Here is a 23,949-nt window from a genome sequence, read left to right on the forward strand (position 1 = left end):
CAGTACTAAGAGAGGGGCTTTGTCTCCGCCCACAGGTTGGTAACTAGGAGTACATATTTTGATTGGGCTGAAGTTGGGTGATTCAAAAGAAAAAAAGCACTTGCCCTCCACACAACTATGACTACCTTGTTTATTTATCCAGCTGCCTGAGCCAGCAGTAGTATGGCTGCCTGAACCTGAACTTATGAAGGCACACCCATGGCACTGTATTACTGTTAAAGTGTCCTAGACAGCTAGGTACAGTGTTTTTTATTCTTTGGCAGCTGCACAGATGGGAGGTTTGCAGTCCTAAGGAATGTTTTGCAGTCCCAGCACCCTCTTCTATCATAAAATGTATGTGTCAGAGTGCGGTTTTGTTTGATGTCCAGATCTACACTAATCTACTTGGATATTTGGGTATGTCTGACTTGACATTGTAGCTGTCGCCTTATCTTATGTGAAAAAGAGAGGTTTTAGAGTGCTGCTGAAAAGGGGGGTTGGGCCACATTTGTGTGCTTAAACTAAAAAGACTGCTTGTATTACACATTTTGGCTGAGGTAAAGCTTATACTCGATACAGCAGGACGGTGGCCCTCATTATGACTTTGGTGGTCTTTTATAAAGACAGCCGAAGCTGCGGGCTGCGGCTGCCAGAAGAGCGCATTATTATGAGTACTAAAGGATTGCTGCCTCAATTTGGACTGAAATCCATCAGCAGTCATGTCAGCAGTCGGAAGCGCAGAGGTGGTTCCACAGCCGTCACCGCCAAGCCAAAAAGAGTGTCCTGATGGTGGGGCGCTGCTGGCGGTGGAAGAACCGGGTCCTGTTCCGTGGCAGATGACCTCCTCACCGGATAAGGTAAGTCGATCGTCCAACAGGAGAGGAGGGTTGGAGGGTGAGGGGTGTTGTGTGTGCGTGTGTGAGTGGGTGTTTGTCTACATTTGTGAATGTAAGTGCGTATGCGTGTGTGACTGCTGAAGCGAGTGAGTGTTGGTATGTTTGTGTGAATGCGTGTCTGTTGGTGCGAGTGAATGAGTGTATGTATGCGTGTTGGTGAATGCGTGTATGCAAGTGTTCTTGAATGCGTGTATGTGAGTGTTGGTGAATGTGTGTATGTATGCGTTTTGGTGAATGCGTGTATGTACGTATTGGTGAATGCGTGTATGTAAGTGTTGGTGAATGCGAGTATGTGTGTGTGTTGGTAAATGCATGTATACAAGTGTTGGTGAATGTGGAGTGCATGTGGGTGTGTGTATGTGGGGAGGGTGGGATTAGGTCAAAGGATCAAAGGAGGGGTTTGGGAGGGTCGTCTGTGGTCGACAGGAAAGGAATTTCCTGTCGCTGGCAGCCTTTCCACCAGGGTTTTCGTGGAGGTGCTACCCCGTGGAAACCCTGGCGGGAAAGATGACTTGTAATACTGCCTGCAGTGAGTGGACAGCCAGTCTGGAGGTGCTGTCCTTCAGCCCAGCTGTCCTTCTGCCCTGGCGGTACCAGCGGAGATGTGGCCATTTGGCCTCTGCCAAACCTCCACACTCAAAATATGGGGGTCTTCACAGCCGGCCCATCGGCGGTGAGACTGCCACTGCGGCCCTTGAAGTCTTCGGACCGCCAGGGTCGTAATGAGGGCCTGAGTTTCTTATTGTGACAAGCCAATTTTGTCAACTATAAGTTTGATCTGTTTATCATGAAAAGATTCGATAAGGCATGACATGATTGTTAAAAGCATATTTTAAAGTTAATAGGCAAATAAGCAGGGATTGTTATTACTCTATATTAAAACCTACAGATAACTATTTTGTTACATGGAACCTCAAACATTACCTTCGAAGGCAAGGCTCTTAGTGTTTTTACCCTGTTTGACATACCGTAGATATAAAGCTTTGATGTGCAATAATCCTTGTGAGGCCCTCCTAAGAGAGACTGTATTTTGCTTAACCAAATATAATTTTGAGTACCTTTCTAATTTTATACTCATATGTCTGATGGTTGCCTTGTGAAAAAGTTTAAGCTCAATACTGTAGGTCTGAATTGGTTATGGTGACAAGCTGTAGGCCTGATTGGTGCACTGGGAAATGTTATGTCCAATTCCATAGGTTCAGTCTGCTTATCATGAAACATTATGACAAAAGCAGTTGGCCTAGCTTATTTATTGAAAAAAGCATTTGTTAAAGGCAGTACATCTTTAACATTTGGTTGTTATCACATTTACAAACAGGCATTTTATTTCTTGGATGTAACCTCACAAATTATTGTAGTTGGCAACGGTTTTGACATTGGCCATCCACTCTGACACACTCTGGGGTTTTCACTGTGATGATTCTAGTGAGGTCCTGTTGAGAGGGGATATATATTGTTTTGCAAGATGTCTTTTTCTGCAAATTTGTTATTCTATAACTGTATGCGTGGTGGCTGCCAGTTTATGTATACTTAAATAGGATGGTACTGGGTAAGGCATAACACCAATGGCACAAGCTGCATTAATTCATTGGGAAAAGTCATGCATGTTTTCATAGGTTGGATCTGTGGGTGATTCCGATATGGCTTCTACGCCATGCCCCCTATCTTACAGTCCCACTCAGGTGCTGCTTGTTATAATTAAGGGATGAGCAGGAGTGCTGTTCTTGTTCTTTTTTTGGTGGTCTTCAGATCGGGAGTGCGCCATGTTTGCTGCTGCCTTTACTAGCTTCTAGCGTCACTGTAGGCATCCAGCCACATAGCTTTACCGGTAAGCCACAGCACTGTGACACTCTTCTTTGACATTGTTTAGGCATTCTCCTGGCCTGTTTGAATAATCTTTTTCGTCATTTTATTGTTGCTTTTTATCCTGGGCCACTGTATTCCAAAGCATCTTGTGAGTAATTCTTGCATTCTACAGATCTACAAACAGGTGTTCTGAGTTTTTTCAATGCTGGGTAAGCGGCACATAACCATTACTATCTCTACATCATAGCACTATATCTAGGAATTCATTATCCACTCACTTTGGTGCCGCCCCCTTGTATTACAGGTACTGCCTGGACCCCTTCTAATGCTGCTGTCTCCTACAGACATACTTCGTATTCTGAGTCCCTTTTGAGTGTGCAACCAGTACATATAAGTTGTAATTACAAATCCACCCACCATGATAAAATGTTATTGGGATGAATTCTATTAATTATTCATTTTTTATTAAATCCCCCAGGGTATTTTATGTCCTGATGAGACCCTGATATCCTTGCGAAGGGTCACAATGCTGTTGACACTTGAATAGACATACCTCTGTGATGTTCTTTCACATAGGGCAACAACCCAAGTGACCTTTTATATCTGCAACAACTGTAGCTGCCTTAAATTGTGTACCAATACACCAATTACTTTAGGATACTGGAAATTTATTTCTGACTCAGTGCAGAATGTTCTGCTTTATTATTCAAGATTGCAAATGAGTTTCTTGTAAAAGTTGTGTATGTTGCAATGTTTATACCCATGTTCACGTGAACTTGAGGGTAGCTCTTGTTTTCTAGATGATTTAGATGTTGGCAGTAACAGTTCTGCTATTGGCTTTCCATCTGAAAATCTGTCTGCCACCATGACAGTCCACCCGCCCAATTTAGATGTTGGTGGTCCCATAGACTTTAACCTGCCTGAGTCCCACTGACTCCGTCAAGGATTTCCATCCGCTGCAACAACGCCATAGGAAAGAGTGGCTGATGGCAGTACACCAGCCACACTTACTGCAGAGCAGATTTGGATGTGCTTTACCGCCAAGCAAAATGTGGCATTCTGACCTCCACAACTGAGTTGGCGGATTGGAGGGGCGAGGGGTGAAACCTCACCTTTTCTCCTGATTTAACTTCTGCTTTTGGCTGGACGAGGCTGGACAGGACCTTTGCTGCTGCTGCGATGGGACCACAGAGAAAACACAACCACCCCCTGTCCCTGGATACGAAGATAGCCGACCCGCATTGTTTGTGTACATTGGGAGGGGTCACTGCACATGAGCATGGGACCACTACAGACATATATATGTCACAGTAATATTTTTAAATTACTGTAACATGAGTATGTCGGGGACGCAAGTCAGACACGGATGGGGACACAATGGTACACAACACATACACAGCTGTCATTATGGTGCCAGTATTCATTTCCAAGTGAATGCAGGCACTACAATGATAGTACAATCACACTTGTCAACTGTTTCCATGTGTGTACCTGTCATGTTGTGCATTGAGTTGTGTGTGTGAGTCAATATGTGTTTGTGTGTGTGCAGTACAAATGGCTGGGTAAGGTTGAGGGAGATGTAGTGGGGGATGTGGTTGGGCTACTTGCATATTGCGGTAGAGTTGCATGCAACTTTCAGGTGCATGTTGTGTAGTGGTCATTGTCGTGATGTGTGTAATTGTGCTCGTGTCTGCATGTGTTTGCGTAGATGAGTGTGTAGTTGTGGTTGTGTTGTATGTGGGTGCAATGGTAATAATATACGTATTGTCACAAATGTACTTCAATGTGTGTTTGCGGCATGTACGTATTGTGTTGTGGTGGAATGACAATGGATAATGGTGTGTATATGGAATGTTGTGTGTGATGCAGGGGGACGCATATGTCAAGGGTAGAGTATGTGTGGCCTACCTCCATTCCATGGCCACTGCAATTGTCCGATGTCCAGCAATGTTTTCTCTCTGTCAGCAAATCACCCGTAGTGCACCGCCTGTACAACTGTCCCATCTAAATACCACTGCAGGGAAACCGTCTGCCTGACAGCTAGGAAGAGCAGTCCATCGTGGCGGTTTCAGGCTCGACTGAAATACATCCAAATGCGGCAGACGGAACGCCATTGAGTTGATAGTCTTCTTGAGCCCACCACCACAGCAGTTTGGCAGAAACACAGCCAAGATCTAAATCAGGCCCTTAGTCTTCTTAAATCATCAGTAAATGTTGGCTTGTTTTGCTAGGCTAGCTTACAGTACTACATCTAAACCCCACACTTAACCAGAGTAGTAGATATTATTGGTAACCTCAAACGTGACCACTCTGATTCCCAAGGAATTGGTGGCAATCCTTTTGTCTGTTACTTTTGCATGCCCAATGTATAAACAAAAAAAAGATATGAAAATACATTTTCAAAACATGTATTGAAATAATCATTTTATTTTTTTTAAAAAGGTCATTCCAGGCTTTGGTGGCAACATAGGAGAAGGAACAGCCACCACTGTTGCTGGAATAGATTCAGGTTGTGTGTATGAAGGACAGAGAAGAGTAGCGCAGGTGTCTGGTGGGCTGGTGGAAGCTCAGCTTGATAGTGTAAGGCTTTGTATGCATGAGTGAGGATCTTGAAATGGCATCTCTTCTGGATGGGGAGTGGAGGTTTCTGAGGTGGGGGTGATGTGGGTTAGTTTGGGAAGGTCCAGGATGAGTTTGGCTGCTGCGTTATGTATGGTCTGTAGTCCTTTGAGGAGTTGGGCAGAGGTGCTGGCATAGAGTGTGTTGTCATAGTCAAGGCAGCTGGTTACGAAGGCCTGTGTGATGGTTTTTTGGATGTTTATTGGGATCGCCTGAAGATTTTGTGGAGCATGCAGAGTGTGTGGGAGCAGAATGAGGCAACACCATTGATTTGTCGCTTCAAGGTCAGGCTCACTGTTGAGGATGATATCAAGGTTGTGTGCTTGGTCTATTGGCATGGTAGTGCGTCCGGGTTTGGCTTGCCACCAGCTGTCATCCCATATGGATGTGTTTCTCCCGAGGATCAGAACTTCAGTTTTGTCATAGTTGAGTTTGTTTTCATCCAGGTAGGTAAGTTGGTCATTGCATTGCGGACATTTGTTTGGGTAGTGGAGGGGTCCTCTGTGAGTAAGAGGATGAGCTGTGTATCATCCGTGTAGAAGATGATGCTGAGTCTGTGCGATCTGACATTGTTGACCAGGGGGTCATGTAGGTGCTGAACAGAGTGCAGCTGAGTGATGATCCTTGGGGCACACCAGATATGATGTTCTTAGGTTCAGAGGTGAAGGGAGGCAGCCGGATTCTCTGGGTTCATCATGTCAGGAAGGAGGCGATCCATTTGAGGTTTTTTTTTGTATGCCGATGTTACTGAGTCTGTTGATAAGGGTGTGGTGGGATGTGGTGTCAAATGCAGCTGAAAGGTCGAAGAGGATCAAGACACCGGCCTCCCCGCAATCGAGGAGCACTCTGGTGTCATCCGTGACTGCGGAGAGTGTGGTCTCCATGCTGTGGTTAGCACAGAATCCAAATTGGGAGCTGTGAAGCAGGTTGTTTTGTTCCAGGCACTTGGTAAGCTGTTGATTGATGGCCTTTTCGAGAACTTTGGTGGGTAGGTAAGCAGAGAGATTGGTTGGTAATTTTTTTGTTTGTTGGGGTCGGCGGAGTGTTTCTTCAGGAGGTGTCTGATTTATAGATGTTTACATTTGCCCAGGAAGACTGCTGTGATGATGGAGGTGTTAAGGATGTTGGTGAGTTCTGTGCTGATGTGGTTGTTTCTGAGGTTGAACATGTAGTAGGAGCTTGGGTCAGAGGATGCATGGGAGTGGATAGATGACATGATGGCTGAAGTGGATTGTGTGGTGAGTAGTGACCATGTGGTGATTGTTCTGTTGGTGTGCGCTGCATGGACGAGAGAGCTGAGGTTGTGACTGTGGGTTGGGGGTCAAATCTGTTGTAGATGGTGGCACTCTTGCTGTGAAAGTCGTTGGAGAGGTTGTCGCAGATTTCTTGGGAAGAGTGGATAGTGTTCTTTATGGCTGTCGGGTTGGAGTAGTCTTTGACTATTCTGAAGAGTTCTTTTGTGCAGCTGGCTGCTGTGTTGATGTGGGCCGTGATGGTCGCTCTCTTGAATTCCTTGGTTTGCCGATGGTAGTTGTTTAGGGTTGCTTTGTGGATGACTTTGTCAGAGGGGTTCCTGTGGATCGCCATTGTTTCTTGAGTTGGTAGCAGCTGCGTTAGGTGGTTATGAGCTGTGGGGTGTACCAGCTGACTTGCCTTGAGGTTTTGCTGTTTCTGGGTGGCTTCAACGAGGTGACTCTGTTGACGCGTTCGGCGATCCAGAGGAGGAGTTCTAGATGGCCTGTTCTAGGTCTGATGAAGCCTTGGATTGGGAAGTGATGAGGGCTTGCGCCCACTGTGTTTTTGTAACCTTGCTCCAACTGTGGTGGTTGGGTCTTCGGTGCTTGGTGATGGTCTGCTGTGCACTGGAGATGGTGATGTGGACGATGGTGTGGTTGGACCAAGTGTTTTCCATGAAATGGCTGAACTTGACTCTGTTGCTGGAGGTGAAGATGGGGGTCAAGTGTATATTCTGCTTTCTGCGTGGGTTTGAAGATCAACTGGATGAGGCCTATGTTTCTCATGTTCTCCAGGAGAGTTATGGAGTTGGCGTCAATCAATCAATCAATCAATCCGGAATTTGTAAAGTGCACTACTCACCCGTGGGGGTCTCAAGGTGCTGTGGTGGGGGGAGGAGCTTCTACTGCTCGAACAGCCAGGTCTTGAGAAGTATCCTGAAGGTAAGGAGGTCTTTGGTCTGACGCAGGTGGGCGTGAAGAGTGTACCAAGTCTTGCGGCGAGGTGAAAGAATGATCTGCCGCCGGTTGTGGTTCTGCAGATGCCTGGGACAGTTGTGAGGGTGAGGTCAGTGGAGCGGAGATGCAGGGTCAAGGTGTAGAAGGAGAGCCGTCTGTTGAGGTATTCTGGTCCTGTGTTGTGCAGTGCTTTGTGAGCATGGGTGAGGAGTGTGAAGGTGATTCTCTTGTTGACTGGGAGCCAGTGTAGGTCTCTCAGATGGTCTGTGATGTGGCAGTGGCGGGGGATGTCCAGGATGTGGCGTGCGGAGGCGTTGTGGATGCGTTGCAGCCTTTTCTGAAGTTTGCCCATGGTTTCTGCTTAGAGGGCACTGCCATAGTCCAGTGTGCTGCTTATGAGGGCTTGGGTGACTTTTCTTCTAGTTTCGATGGGGATCCATTTGAAGATCTTTCAGAGCATGCGGAGGGTGTTGAAGCAGGAGAAGGAGTTGGCATTGACTTGCTGGGTCCTGGATAATGAGGAATCCAAGATGAGTCCTAGGTTGCGTGTGTGGTCGGTGGGTGTGGGAGCGGCTCCGAGAGTGGCAGGCCACCAGGAGTCATCCCATGCGGAGGGGGTGGAGCCGAAGATGAGGACTTCCGTCTTGTCAGAATTGAGTTTGGGGCAACTGTTCTTCATCCATTCGGCGATGGCCTTCATTCCTTCGTGGAGGTTGGTCTTGGCAGAGTCCTTGGTGAGGGAGAGGATCAGCTGGGAGTCGTCGGCATGTGAGATGATGTTGAGGTTGTGGGATCAGGCGGTGTTAGCGAGCGGGGCCATGTAGACTTTGAAGAGGGTCGGGCTGATGGACGAACCCTGGGGTACGCCACAGGTGATTTTGGTGGCCTCCGAGAGGAATAGGGGGAGGCGGACTCTCTGGGTTCTGCCGGTGAGAAGGAAGTAACCCAGTCCAGGGCTCTGGTGCGGATTCCTGCATTGCTGAGGTGTGAGCGTAGGGTGTGGTGGCAGACGGTGTTGAATGTGGCGGAGAGGTCCAGGAGGATGAGGGCCATGGTTTCGCCATTGTATAGTATGGTCCTGATGTTGTCAGTGGCGGCGATGAGGGCAGTTCCGGTACTGTGGTTGCTGCGGAATCCGGATTGGGAAGGGTCCAGGCTGCAGTTCTCAAGGAAGCGGGCTTGTTGTCTGCTGACAGCCTTCTCGATTACTTTTGCCGTCATTGGGGTCATCAATGTGAAAATTGAGGTTATCAAGTAGTATGTATTGGTTGGAGTTGATGGCTACAAGGGGGATGATGTTGGGGATGGTGTTGCAGAAGGCTGGTTGAGGTCCCAGGGGTCTGTATATGAGAGAATCTCCGACCATTGTCTTGGTGTCCATTTGTAGCTGGAAGTTGAGGTGTTCCATGAGGGGTGCAGGGTCATCGTTGATGGCGAAGCATTGAATGGTGTTTTTGAACATAGTAGCAATGCCTCTGCCCTTGTTTGGTAGTGCGGTCTTGGTGTATCATCTTGTAGCCGTCAGGTGTTGCAGTGGCTATGTCGGGTTTTGGGGAGGAGTTTAGCCAGATTTTGGTGATGAAGGCCACCTAAGGAGAAAGGGAGATGATAGTGTTCCAGATTTCTGTGGCATATTTGCAGAGGGATTGAGCATTGAGCAGGATGGAGTGGAATGGCTCCAGGTTGTTTGTGGCCTTCCAGGCGGGTGCGGTGCAGGATCTTGTGTGGGCTGGTGGCCCTGCGTTTTAAGAGAAGCATCAGCAGGTTGCTTGAAGGGAGGTGGTGCGTCACTTTCTGTCATGGAGGCCAGAGTCCAGGGACAGGAAGTTCTAAGTTCTCGGTGATGTTGTGTAGGGTGGCGGGAGGGCACAGACAGGCACCGACAGCCTTGCCTTTGGTGTGCCCGCTGCGTGTCCAGGTTGCAGCCTCCATTAAGTAGGCCCTGGAGGAGTGAGAAGTGGTGAGTGGAGGGAGGCAGGAGCAGGGAAAGGCAAGAAGCAGGCAGCCAGGAAGTGGGCGGGAGAGCGGGTGAGAATGGAAAGAAACAGGAAAAAAGAAGAAGTGAGAACCGAGGTTTAAGTGGCAAAAGCAAAAGAACACAGGCATAAAAGTAATAAAAAATAGAAAATCACTGTCAAGAATGGAAAGAGCACAAGCCAAGAGGCAAGAGAGGCAGAAACAGAGGTGAATGAGGGAGATAAGGAGCATAAAGAGAGAAAGAGGCACAGGCAAGAGAGAAAAGTGGCCCAAACAGAGGCACTGACAGAGGCACAGAATGCAGTTAGAGTGAAAACACCCGTGAAGAGGTGCCAACAGATGGACAGAAAGCAGATAGATGTTAAAGAGGGACAGAGGGGCACAGACAGAGACACAAAAAGAGGTTTAATTGAAAACACGGATGAAACAGCCGAACAGATGTAAAGCAGGAAAGTAGCAGTCATGCAGCAAAGATGTGCGTGGAGGCGCAGTGTCAGAGATTTGTCACATCGGAGCTGGTGTGAGGACCTGCTCAATGGGGTTGCGCTGTGGTAACCATTAAGTAGGACCTGGGGAGAGGGCACGTGGGTGGCGTGAGCAGGGAAATGCGGGAAGTGGGCAGGTGGGAAACAAGCGGGAGAGTGAGTGAGAGTGAAAGAAACGGGAATACAGAAGAGCCGAGAACTCAGGTTAAAGTAGCAAAAGTGACCGAACATGGGCAGAAAAGTGGTCAAAAAATAGAAAAACAAGGGCAGGAACAGAAGGAGCACAGGCCAGAAGAGGTGGAAACAGAGGTGAAAGAGGGAGAAAGGGGCACAATCAGAGAAACAGGTACAAGCAAGAGAGAAAAGGGGCACAAACAGAGTCACAGAAATAGGCACAGAAAACACAGAGGCTCAGAAAGAGGCAAAGTAAGTGGTTAGAGTGACAACATGGGTGAAGAGTTGCAAACAGAGTGACAGAAAGTGGCTAGAGGTGAAAGAGGGACAGAGGGACACAAGCAGAGGCACAAAAAGAGGTTCAAGTGGAAACACGGGTGAGATGACAGAACAGAGGTAAAGTGGGAGAGAAGCGGTCATGCAGCAGAGATGTGCACGGAGGCGGGAGTGTCAGGTACCTGTCGTGGGGCAGCTGGTGCAAAGACCTGCTCCATGTGGTCCTATGTGTCAAGATGCCGGTCTAAGTGTGGAGGCTATTTTCCTTTGCAGACTGAATGTAGGAATCAACAGGGCTTCAACGCAGTCACAGTTCACAGTGGTTGCATGATAACCTCAGCATGAAGTGCTCCTCTCACTGAGCCTAGCATGGATGCTGTTTATATAATAAAACACTTTCCTTATTTATTTGGTTTGTGTAGAATAAACAAGTTGTCTCCAATGAGCACAGAAAAAGAAAACAAGGGTATTGCGTTCTGATTGTATAGCCCTGGATCTCAGGCCCGTATTTATACTTTTTGCCACAAAACTTTTCAAATGCAGTTTTGCGGCAAAAAGTATAGCGCTGGTTTGCACCATTCCAGCCAGGCACCAAATTTATGGAATCCTGCAAGCCGGCACAAAGGGTGGACTAGCTTGTAGAAAAATGACGTTAGCTAGGTAGCGGTGGCGGTATAGGGGAAGGGGGTTTTGCCTCATAAATGACGCTAGGCTGGTTAGAGGCAAAAAAAACAATACTGTTAACCAGTCTAGTGTCATTTCCTGACGCAAAATCATCCATACCACATGACTCCTGTCTTATGAAAGACAGGAGTCATGCCCACCACCCCAATGGCCAGCACAGAGGACCAGTGTCCGCTGGGCATGGGCATTGCACCCAGTGCCATGCAGGGGGGGTCCATTTCAGGGCCCCCAATGGCACTTACTTTTAAAAAAAAAATACTTACCTATACTTACCTGGGATGGGGTCCCTCATCCTCTGGTGTCCCTCTGGTGTGGGTGGAGGTGTTCCTGGGGCCTGGGGTGGTGTTTGACCATGGAAATGGGTCCACAGGTTCCCTAACGCCTGCTCTGACCAAGGCGTTAAATAAGGGTGCTAAGTAGGCTTAGCTCCAATATTTAGGTCCACCTCCACTTTTTTGCATAGGTAGATAAATAAGGTACTATGGGCTTTGAGTCATTTTTTGGACAGGAAGGCCTACCTTTTATCTCATTGATGCAAGTTGGTTTCATGCATCCAAAAAATGACGTTAACTCCTATATTTTGACGCTGGATGGGTCTAGCATCAAAATATAAATATGGAGTTAAGTTTGCGCCAAATTTACGTGAAAAAATGATGCAAATTCTGTGCAAACAGAGTATAAATATGCCCCTAAATGTGCAGACTACAGAGCGACAATCCTTACCAAGAATATATGTATATGTAGTAAATTCTCGTGTTATAGGAAATATGCAAAAAGTCACCATTAGAAAAAAAATGTTAAGCTGAAAATGGAATCTATAATGGAGATTAAGCGCTGGCCCAATAACAATTTCTCTCTGTAATTACTCCTTTAAGTGTTCCTCACTGTCTCCCAGTCTTTTCAATGTTTTCCTTTCCTAATTAGTGCACATATTAGCACATTGTAATGGATGCGTACAATGTTGGATATAACTAACACTTATTGTGGTATATGCACAATACTTACATTTATTTAGAAGTGAAAGAGGGAACAGTGGTACACTGTAATGTAGAAAACTACTTAAAGCAAGTCCAAAATTTGATGCATCATGACCACATTCTTGTGGGCGCAGCTGACCCTTCACCCATTCCTTTTGTTTGGCCAGACCCCATTTGCTGCTTCCACTGTCAGTCTGGAAAGAGCACTACATTTACGTTATTTTCAGCTTTAATCCTATCTTCATTTAGTGAATGTGCTTTCTACCAGCTATTCTTGCTTCAGAACAGCCTTCCTTTCCTCCAAATGTTGGAAAGGTTTGCTCAAGTTCTTGCTATAGTGTTAGCTCGCCTGCAATATTGTAACAGCATTCTTTACTGGACCTCCTAAGAATTCACTAGAAAAACTGTAGAGTCCGAAATAAAGCAGTGCTGCTCTGCAAAGGTCACTGCATCCAAACCCTCTGGTCACTACACTGTATACTTATCAAAGAGATGGGCCTCCTTAAAATGTGCATTGCTCACAATGCGGTTCACTGCTGTGCACCAGGGTACATGACCAGACTCGTTCAGTCCTGCTTTCCATCCAAGTGCCCGAGACAATGGCGTAACAAAACTTGAGGGCCACCCCTTGCAAAGTACATGGAGGGTCCACCTTCCAGGCTCACTCTAGAGCTCTCAGGCCAGGTCACCCTTCTGAGGTGCCCCCTGGAGCTCGAGGATTGCAGAGGCCTTTGTTATGCCAGTGTCCCAAGATCTTTCTGTTACCAGCCACTCAGCCCTCTAGGTTAATAGATTTGGAGGTAGACATCCAAATTTAGGGGACTTTCATCTAGTGATCCATTTTACAATCACTGGGGATCAGGAGCGTCTCGCGGACCGCGAAAGGGGCAGCGCACGGAAGCGAGGGAGGGGCTGCGCCACTCCTCTGTCCTTCGTCGCTTCAGGCTGCAGGCACAGGCTCCCAGCCTGCCCTGCGACCAATCCTGTTCAGCGTCAGGATTGGATGGGAGCACCCAGTTAGGGTGCTCCCATGCAGACTCGGGGACTGTGCATGCTCTCTCCACCCCGGCAACAGTGTCGACAGGCTGGAGAGAGCCTACTGCACATTTGTGTTTGGCCGGCCAAACATACATGCACAGTGAGGGGGGTGCTGTGCACTCCCCCTTACTGCTCGTCACCCGTGTGGCCCCACCCCTTTAAAAGAAAACGATAATAAACAAAGTTTATTATCGTTTTCTTTTAAAGGTTTTGCAGCTACCGCTGCTGGTGGGGGGCTACGCTCCTCCGCCCTAATGGAGGAGCTTCCCCTGCGGAATAGAAACAGACTTAGGAAAGTTCAGATTGGGCCTAAAGATGTATCGCTTCTGCTCCTCAGATGACCTAAAATCGAACGGGTAACTGAGGGTTAATTAGTCGCCAGGTGATATCAAAATAGCTAAAGAGGATTTAGAAGTGCAAATGATCAGAGAAAGTAGAGTGCTTCCGATGTTATCCAGGTGTTCAACAGATGTTTATCGCAGTGTGGGTGTCTGAGTTTGTGCACACAGATGGACACTGAAAGAACAGGTCAGATGGTGGTTGGTTACTCTTTAAACAAGCATTGGTTGGTTTTGCCAATGGTTTTAGCTATGTTGTACAGCATCCCCAATGTTATGCAGCATGGCTAAGGAAAACAACCTAAAAAACGATCTATGACGGCTGCAGGGTAATTTTTTAGGCACAGGCACAAAGCATGCTCGCGCCTACAAAGTCAACTTAGTTGGATAAGTTAAAGAATAAAAAGTAGTGTTGAAGCATTTCATTTAATTTTTTTAAGCGTGGGTGTGGAGTGCCATTGAGGGCGCAGGTTGGGAAAGCATCTCAAAGGACCCAGATAGGAACAAGCATCACAGAGGATGGGAGTGGAGGGAAATAACACAAACACATAGGCAGCAAGTTTCAGGAAGCAATATGGAGGGTGGTGGGGGGAGGAACGGAGCCAACAGATGAGAAAGAGCAATACGGAGTGGGTTGGCGAGAAAGCAATGGGGGAGGAGAAGCGGGCGAGTGAAAGGTGGAGGGAGCAGGAAATTAGCACATGGGTGACAAAGACTAATATAGCATGCAGCTGGGCGATAAAAGTACATGGGATAGACATCTGAAACACACCCAAAATAAAAAAAAATAGTGCTTGAAAAGCAAGCAGTGTAATGACATAACAATGTGGTCATGTGCCAGGGTAGGGCCAAAAAGAAGGAAAGCACACACAGGTTAAGAAATAAAAAGCAAGCAAATATGAAAGACAGCAAAACAAACCCCTAGACAACAGCTTGGTAAGCAATGGGCTGGTTCTTAGACTGCTATAAGCTGACAATCAGCCTTGTCGCCAGCAGGCAGCCTGTGCTGCGGTAGGCCAGATCCAAAAATAGTACTTTTAGAAATGAAATTACCTATTATGCACTAGAAAAATATTTAAATGAATGGTGGTGTCTGGATTTTCTAAGGGCTATTGAATTATCCAAAAAGCCCCAGAGGTCAAACGACTCCTTAAAACATGCATTTCAGTAAGGTCTTCTCTCAGTTTTTTCTATTCCCAACAGTCTGAGAGTGCAGTGAGAAAGTGATGCCAGCTTCACAAAACTAAACGAATATGATGCATAATTTATGAAATAATATTAAAAACTGCAGTATTATAGTTTATGTTTTCACAGTCCACTTGTAATTATCAAGTATATTTTTATAAAAATGTTTTACCCAAACCTTGCCGGTGCTGTTTTGCTTCCACTCGGTTTCCATCTGAAAATGAGAACATAACAAACATCAAGATCAAACGATTACTGTTTAAATGGAAGCCGATACAGTCAGTACAATATTGATTGATTGAAAACATCTGTCAAATATTCATGACAGTCGAAGGTAGTGATGGGCTACACACTAGGTACCGAAAAATATGAGCTTTTTTTTAAGGAAAAAACATCCAGCCCTTTCTGATAGTGAGGACCGTATTTAATCGCCGAGGAGAATAATCTGCCAGTACTGTTCAGTAGATGGTAATGAAAAAGGCCATCATTGGACCATTAACTGTTCAGACGATTGTGCTCCAGAGCACATCAATCATCGTGTCACAGAAAGTGCAAATAATAGTTGTCAATAATACGCTTTATTGATGGGTATCATTATTTTACTTACCATCAAAGTACATCAAGAGCACAATGGAGTTTTACTTATGTATTTTGAAGTTGTAATTATGCTTCTTTGGGTCATTTTAGGGCACCACACAGAGGCTAGGGAAGGAAGTGGCAGTTATGTGGGTGACTGTGCTACGAATGAGTATAGTGTCATCGACGGGACAGTAAGAGCCTTTGGCCATAGGTCTTCTCAACCACTCCCCTAGACAACACCTAGGGAAAGGGGGTTGAACCGAAAGGAGAGCAGAAAGGGAAACGCACAGGAATAGGCCGAAACGGAGAGTGCATTGGGCGAAACGGCGCAGAAGGAATATGCCAGACTAAGAGCAAAAGGCCGCTTTATTAGGACAGGTATGCAGGATGTGAACCTATTTACAAGTGATCATAGACCCTGCCTCACTAGTGCAATGTATAACTAACCCCCAACCCTTGGTCACCCCCCAACATGTACAGTCCATCAACAACCATCCAAACATTCCTCACCATCCCCTTTCCTTTCATTTGCTGTTCTTCACAGGTGATCCAGCCATCGCTCCTCTGTATTCCATCTGCCAAGGACTGCCCTGCAGGGCTCCCAACACTTCCGGCCTGACGCCTGTTTTAAAGCAACAAAACTGAACCAAGCCCCCAATCTACAAAAGACCAAATAAGGCCAGCCTTTCCCATTTGCCTGCAAAATTATCTGTAGCCATAGGTTGGGAGGTAGGTAGCTAAGACAGTCATTGCCCTACCTACAAAATCAAAATCTAACTCTGTGCCAAACTGTGCACAGACTGCCACCTTAATTCTCACCCCTGAGCCTGAATTGACCAATCCTAAGCCCCTAAATGCGCTATCTGCTTCACTGCTGGGGCTTTCCCTCCACTGCTGGGGGGACAGCCTAGGGCAGCCATGCCCAGGATCCCTCGCCGATCGAATCGGCGCAGAATGAACAGGACAAAGTAAGAGCAAAAGGCTGCTTTATTAGGAAAGGAATGCAGGTTGTGAACTTATTTACATTGCAAGAACTGATCATGGACCCTGCCTCACTAATGCACTATATAACTAACCCACCATCATTGATTCTCTTCCAACATGAAAAGTCCCCCAACAACCATCCATACATTCCTCACTACCCCCTTTCCTTCCATTCGCTGTCCACAGGTGTCCAAACCATTGCTACCCTGTTTTCCTTCTGCCAAGGAATGCCCTGCAAGGCTCCTAACCTTTCCGGCCTGGCACAAGCTCATCCATTTCTTCCGCCAGGAAAAAACCTACCAAGAAGTTTTTCCTGACTTTCCCTTCCACCCAACCCCACCCTGCCCAATACCGATACCAATTCATAACAACTGGTGACTTCCCCCAACAGCCTGCGCTACCAAGTTTGCATATGAAGGCTGTCACTCCAACAGCATCTATTCACTTCCAGCATTAATGCTAAATGTTCCCTTAAGTACAACACGTTCCCAATGAAGGACAAAAGCACTCTGTTCTGCTGATAAAACATAAAATCCTCTTTCTTAGTATCACTGTGTTCCAACCAGCCTGTTCTCCTTGCTTCACAGAAACGCTGCATCTCCTTATTTACATCATGCCTTGCCTGTTCTACGGCTGTGTATTTAACTGCCCCCCTTCCAAACTCTACAGGGTACCAGCACCGTCCAAAACACATATATCACAACTACATTCTGCCAATCAATTCAAGATCCTTTTTCATTTCCTTCAAAAGGTCCAAACCCAACAGTTGCACTAGATCATTTTCACCCAAGTGTATGGCCAGGACATGTTTGTACTGTCACCAAATTCGACAAACAAGGCAGCAATTGCCCCTCCTCATTCCACCATTCAGTCTTCATTTCATGAGATTGAAAACCCAAATTCTTTCCAAAAGGATGCTTCTCCATTTGTTTTGCCACCCATTTAATGAAAGAATGACCCACAACCCATATTGTAAATATCACCATGCAAGGTCCCGCCACACAGCCAAGAATGAAAAAAAAACATGAACACAGTTGCAAAAATGAAAGCCCTTCCAATTGCCTGATGTAGCACAAACAATAGTCAGAGGACCATCTGCCCAGTTTCATCACTTCATTCGTAGAAAAAACTCAGCCTGGATGCCTCTGACGCTGCTCCAATCTTAAAGGAATGTGTACTAAAAAGTCTGTGACTCTCCCCCATCTTATTTAGAACCATTCACAAAACTCCTGTCATCTGCGGCACTTGTAGACTTGTCCCATCTGCATGACATCCCATCCAGACCGAGCTCCCCCTAATGCCCTGAACTCATGCTAAGCCTCTACTGGGCACACCACACCATCTATTGTTCAACATAATGTTGGCCACTTTACCTGTCTGGTCAGTTTTTTTAACTTTGCAGGTGTATCCTTAGTTTATTATCAGATCACTCTATGTCTTCCACCTTTTAGCTGCCTGCTTTACCTCTACTCGACAACTCTGGAACTCGAACACACCAGAAAATAATCATAGCATGCATAACCTGAGCAATATCAATAACCATAACCTTTCAAAATCAGAAAAACAAAACTCAGTAAACCCTTTAAGTAACAGCAGCAGCCTTTTCTTCGTCACTGGTTCTCTTTTAATACTCCCTCTCTTATTTTCAGTAGCCCATCATTGTAACAATCTCTTTCCCATCTCAGCTGTTGCGGTATCATAACCCCAGAAACATTTACCATAGAAGCATATGTCAGCCAGTTTATCTGCTAATGTTATGGTTGAAATGCCTTTGTCAAAGTTGTTCATGATGAAGCAAACCACATCATCACACCTGGTGGCTAAGCTCCATCCTCAGGCCCTCTTCTACCTGTACCACTACAAACATTCCTCCCATGCCTGCCTGTAAGAAGCTCTAGTACTCGCTGGGATAAAATTCTCTACAGGTTCCAAAATTCGCATTCTCCTGGTTCCCAAATTCCCAGTGGTATGTTGGTCTTATGCTCTGGAATGAGACAATGTGTCTACGATGTTATTGTCCACACCAGGCACATTTTTAGCTCTGAACACGATGTTATGCATGAAACACCTTAGCATAAAGCTCTGCACTAATCTCAGAATATATCTATCTTTCGCTTTCTGACCATTAGCCAAATCTATTACAGTTCTGTTGTCAACATGGAAAGTCACAGTTTTGTTGGCTTACTCTTTGCCCCAAACAGCAATATCTTTAAGCAGTGGAAACAATACAAAGAATACAATGCTTCTACCCTTTTTCGTCCAATAGAAGTGCCATTTTTCTGCACACCATCTGCCCTCCCAAAACAGCCCACAACCATCTGAAAAATATTAACCACCCAGAGAAAATCATCATCCAAAGACTTTATCATCACTCCATTGAAACCTTTCTGAAACTTAAGATAAACTTCCAAGTCCACACAGACCATTGCTGAAAGTGTTCTCTTGTGGTGTGGCAATTTTGCCCTTGAAATGGCAAAGCCAAGTCAATGACAAAATGCCCTACCTTCTCACACTACCTAGCATGCAACATTAGGGTGACCTAGCAACTGCAGAACTTGTATAAACTGGAGTTTATTTGCTGGAACTGCCTAATCCAGCAATTAACCTACCTCTTTGATCTTCTGTTGCAGCAATCTGGCTTCCATGTCCACTGTATCCAGTTCTCTGCCCAAGAAAAACAAGCATGTACTTGGGCCTTCAGTTTTCTCTGATGCTAATGGCACACTAGCTGTTCTGCCATGTGTTGAAACCCTTGCAGCACTCTCTCACATTCATTTGCACCACCTTCACCAACAAACAAGAAGTAATCCAGATAATGCTTGACTATATGTAGACAAAAGCTTGCACAAAATGAGACAGCCCATAGGAAGCACTTTATCAATGTACAATTGATTTTCAACCTATATACCGAGCAAAGAAAAGTCAATGGAATGAGCTGGAAGTGATTGAAAGGCAGATTTGATTTTGCATTTCACCATCTCAGAACCTGCTACCGCTCTCCTCACTACAGCCATAGCCAATGCTACAGAAGCAAACTGAACAGCTGTATCCTGTCTAGCAATGAAGATATTGACAGACAAACCTTCTGACCAGGAAAGAGGATTCATCTGACATTCACAATTGTTTTTTGTTTTTTTGGGAACTACAACTAAAGGGCATACCATCAAATCTCATAATGGCCCAAATGTTAATGGACCAGCCATCCTCCCTTCAGCTACTTTGTTTAGTGTTTTCTCACTCACTGCTTGTGGCTGTTCTCTGGCCAATTTCAAATTCTCAGAAAATCTCTTCTGTCTAGGGCCTTGATAGCCTATATGAAAACCACCTTGAAACCCCATTCCAAAACCAAAGCATCCTCTCTGTCAGGATAAAAAACAAGCCAGAAATTCAAATTGTTACTTTCAACTGGAGTAAAGTCCGTGTTGCCAGGCTGCAATTGATCCCCTTTACCTCTGCCTTGCACGTTGACACCAACGTTTGCCTGTCCTCCAAAACACATTGCACAACTGGATGTTTACCCCACATCTCACACATTCATGTTTATATTTGCAGGGATTACTTGGACAATATTCCCTGTGGAGCTCCAGCATGCCTTGGGATTTGTTCCCTGTCCTCGACCCCATGCATTCACCCCAACCCTCAAGTTAGGCCACCCCAGAAAGGGCTAGTATGGTACAGCCAAACCACTAGCTGTTTGGAATGCTGGCAACTGCCGTTTTGGTTATATCCAATGCAACCATAGCTTATTGTCTACTTCACCCCATGGTTTGTAAGGTTTCAACACCATGCATGTTTAAAACACTTCATCATAGTGCAACCATGCAAACCCACCAAAACCTATGTGTGCCTTATTAATGGAGTACATATTTAAAAGTCCACACTGATCTCGCTGGGACCTTTAGACACGCGCATTGATAAAAAAGGCTGATGTCAACATATCTATTCTTGGAGGTACCTTAGGCTTCTTAGCTAGCTTCCATGCCTCCTCCTTTGATCCATCTTTTGACAGCACCTCTCTACGCAACAATTTGTAGACATCCATGAAATCCACTTTCCGAATGTTCTCCTTTGTGGCATTTGATGAATGTGCCCCATAGGCATAAACACCCTTTTAGAAATGGGGTCTCTAGTTGGCAGAGGTATACACCCTTGTCTAAGTAGGGACCACAATCCTAGTCAGGGTAAGTCACGCACAATCCAAATTATCCTGTGCCCACCCTTGGCACTGAGCAGTCAGGCATAACTTAGAAGGTAATGTGTTAAGTTTTTGTGCAATAAATCATACAGTAACACAGTGAAAACACCACAAAAATACACCACACAGGTTTAGAAAAATACAGGCTATTTATCTGGTCAATTTAAGGTCAAAACGATAAAGATTCAATCAGCACAAGTTGAAATATCACTTTTGCAGGTTTACAAAGAGTCTTAAATTTTAGAAATCAACAGTTGTCTCTTGATTACACAAAGTACCTGGTTTGCGTAAAACATAACGCGCACAGAGACAGCAGAGGAGAAGATGCATGGAAAAATAGGGTGTGCGTCAGATTTTCCGATGGGGTACAGATGATGCATTGTTTCTTTCCACGCTGCAAGGGGCTTTGCGTTGTTTTTTGGCACACAGTCTTGGTTCCTCACTGCTAATCGGGGATCTTTTTGATGGCCTGGGATGATGTGGGGAAATACTGGATGTGCGGGAAGAAGTCCCAGGCACTGCATCGATCCGGTGTGGCGACGCGTAAAATTTTCTGTCGCACGGCAGGCGCTTGTTGATTTTCCACTCGGGGTGTCGGCTGCATTGTTCCGGTTTGGCTGTGCGTCGATCCAGTAGAGCTGTGCATCGAATTTTCATTTGCAAGGCAGGGGCTGCATTAAATCTTCACTCAGGAATTTGGGCTGTGGCACTCCAGCTTGGCTGTGCAGTGACTTCTCGGATGCAAAACGGCTGTGCAGCGTTTCTGGAAGGCTGTGCATTGATTTTTGGCACACAAGAAGTTTCCTGAAGAGATGAAGTCTTTTTGGCCCTGCGACTTCAGAAAACAGGAGGCAAGCTCAATCCAAGCCCTAGGAGAGCACTTCTCAGCAAAGTCAGAGGGCAGCAGGGCAACAGTAGAGCAGCAGTCCTTCTCAGTAAAGCAGTCCAGATGAGTCATTTGGGCAGCCAGGCAGTACTTCTTGACAGGTTCCAGGTTCAAGTGCAGAAGTGTCTGAGTTGGTGAAGTCAGGGACCCAGTTTATATACCCAGAAAATGCCTTTGAAATGGGGAAGACTTCAAAGAGTGGTTTTGAAGTGCACAAGCACCACCTTTCAGTACAGGTCTGCCTGCCAGGGTCCTAGTAGGGGGTCTGGCAGCCCATTGTTTGAGGGCAGGCCACTAGCCTTTGAAATGTAAGTGTCAGGCCCTCCACCCTTCCTCCCAGGAAGACCCATTCAGTATGCAGATGAGTGCAGGTCTGACTGAGTTGCCTGTGTTTGTGGTTGTCTGGGTGAAATGCACAAGGGAGCTGTCAACCAGCCTAGCCCAGCCCAGACGTTGATTGGAGACAGGCTGTAAGGCACAGAAGAATTTGAAGAGCAGAGAAATGTTCACTTTCTAAAAGTGGCATTTCTAAAATAGTAATATGAAATACAACCTCACCAAAAAGCAGGATTTTCTTTGACCGTTCTGGCCATACTAAATATGACCTGGTTACCCCTTTCTGATCAGAATCTAATACTCAAACAGTATATGAGGGTAGTCCTAATGCTATCCTATGGAAGGAGCAGGCCTCCCAGCAGTGGAAAACTAATTTAGGAGTTTTCAAACCAGGACATATAACACACAAATGTACATGTCCTGCCTTTTACCTACATATCACCCTGCCCTATGGGTTACGAGGGTGAAGTATATGAAGTAGAAAAAGGGGAGTTAAGGGCTTTGCAAGTACTTTTAAATTCCAAGTCGAAGTGGCAGTAAAACTGCACACACAGGCCTTTCAATGACAAGCCTGAGACATGGTTAAGGGGCTACTTATGTGGGTGGCACAACCAGTGCTGCAGGCCCACTAGTAGCATTCAATTTACAGGCCCTGGGCACGTGCAGTGCACTTTACTAGGGACTTACAAGTAATTCAGATATGCCAGTTGGGAATGAACCAATGTTACCATGTTTAAGGGGAAGAGCATATGCACTTTACCACTGGTTAGCAGTGGTAAAGTGTGCAAAGTCCTAAAACCAGCAGAAACAGTGGCAGAAAAGTGGAGGGAGGGAGGCAAAAAGTTGGGGGATGACCACTCCAAGGCTGAAGTCGTTTCTTTAAACCCTCCAATTTACCTTTGGGTTCAGAATTTGTGGACTGCACCTCCTTTTCTTGTAACCTCTCAGTTTTATCCCCCTTTTTACTTCTGTGAGTACCACTTCGCCTTTTCTGCCTCCTTACCTTTATTATCCGCTATTTCGGAGTCCTCTCAGCCTTTGTCTGTACCCACCCCTACATCCAGTGAAATGGTCCCAACCCTCTGTTTCCTTTTTCTTTATATCCTCCTAGGTCCACATATACGAAATACAGGTTTTGCAACTCACAAATTGCGAGTAGGACCACTGCCTGCGTTTGCGAATGGGTTAGCACCAGTTTGAAACTGGTGCTTACTGCAATTGCTTTGCGACCGCATTCGCAGTCACAAAACAATCATACATGGGACTGCGACTTGCAATTAGGCGTACATTCACCACCCTCTATTGGGAACTGTGAGAAATAGGGTTGTTGATTGACTGGGGTGTGAGCCCTGGTCAAGCAATAACCACAATCCCTTACAGGGTGAACCACAAAAAGTCACATATTTAACTTGTGTTTAACCCTGGGTTGCTTGCCACAAAAAGCAGTCAGGCTAAACCTAGAAGGCAGTGTGTTAAGTCTATGGGCATCTATGTACTAACTATGACCCTTTGTTCAGGCACAGCCACAGATTCCAACCCAGTCTTGTGTGGATTTCCCTTAACAACAGTTAGTGTTCTTATTTTCCAACACAAACTCCCACTTTAAGAGTTTGTTTTTGGAAAATAAAAAAAGTTTGACTTCTGGCTGTCATGTTTGATGGAGCCATCTGTCAAACGTTTCCCAGATTGACAGTAACTGCATAATGGCAGTTCATGCCAATGTATAGAGATGTCTGTGGGCTGGCAGACATCTCAGAATTTTGCAGGCAGCGGTAAAGGCAGGAAGGTGGAAGTAAAGTCATCCGTCATCTGTCTGTCTTAATGCCATCTGACAAACACCAAGTCAGGCCCTCTAAAGTGACACAGTGGGCACAAACCAATGATTTGGAATGCTACCTTAAGGACTTGCCAGTGGTTAGATGATTTGCAAGCATTTGTCCCATTACCTTTTTGGGTGTTTGATTGCCAGGAGTATGCCTTGAAACCTGAGACTGGCGATCTTTCCAATACTACTGCTGCCAGTGTTTCTGAATTTAAAAAAAAAGTACATTTGCATCCTTTCAAATTTATGTGGGTGCTGATTTACTACTTTTCAGGTAAATTAGTCACTATAACTATTTAATTTCCTTGTCCAAAAAATGAATACGTTAAAACTTCTTAGTGAAATCAGCACAATGAGAAAAACCAACACAGACTTAGCTGACCCAACTCAAGACCCCCGGACTCAATTGCCAAGCCAAGAATGCATTTATTTGGTGGGTGACACAATCAGAGCACATCCCAGCCACCAACTACTGTGGCACTTGTGGGTGTGTGCGCAACTAACTCAACTGAAACTGGGTT

The 23,949-nt window shown here is 45.8% G+C and overlaps 1 protein-coding gene across 2 annotated transcripts in view; it reads right to left on the reverse strand.

Annotated features, from left to right (window-relative positions):
• The window catches only part of CD79B (CD79b molecule), a 207,663-nt gene that overhangs the window by 120,557 nt on the left and 63,157 nt on the right, over positions 1 to 23,949 (reverse strand). The window contains exon 2 of one of the 2 annotated variants that reach the window (XM_069238084.1): positions 14,805 to 14,840. In XM_069238084.1, the coding sequence (XP_069094185.1) occupies positions 14,805 to 14,840 (36 nt within the window). Of the gene's footprint in view, positions 1 to 14,798; positions 14,841 to 23,949 lie in introns of both variants that reach the window. The other variant, XM_069238083.1, reaches the window with a different exon arrangement.

Source organism: Pleurodeles waltl, chromosome 6, assembly GCF_031143425.1.
Source record: "Pleurodeles waltl isolate 20211129_DDA chromosome 6, aPleWal1.hap1.20221129, whole genome shotgun sequence".
Taxonomy (NCBI): Eukaryota; Metazoa; Chordata; class Amphibia; order Caudata; family Salamandridae; genus Pleurodeles; species Pleurodeles waltl.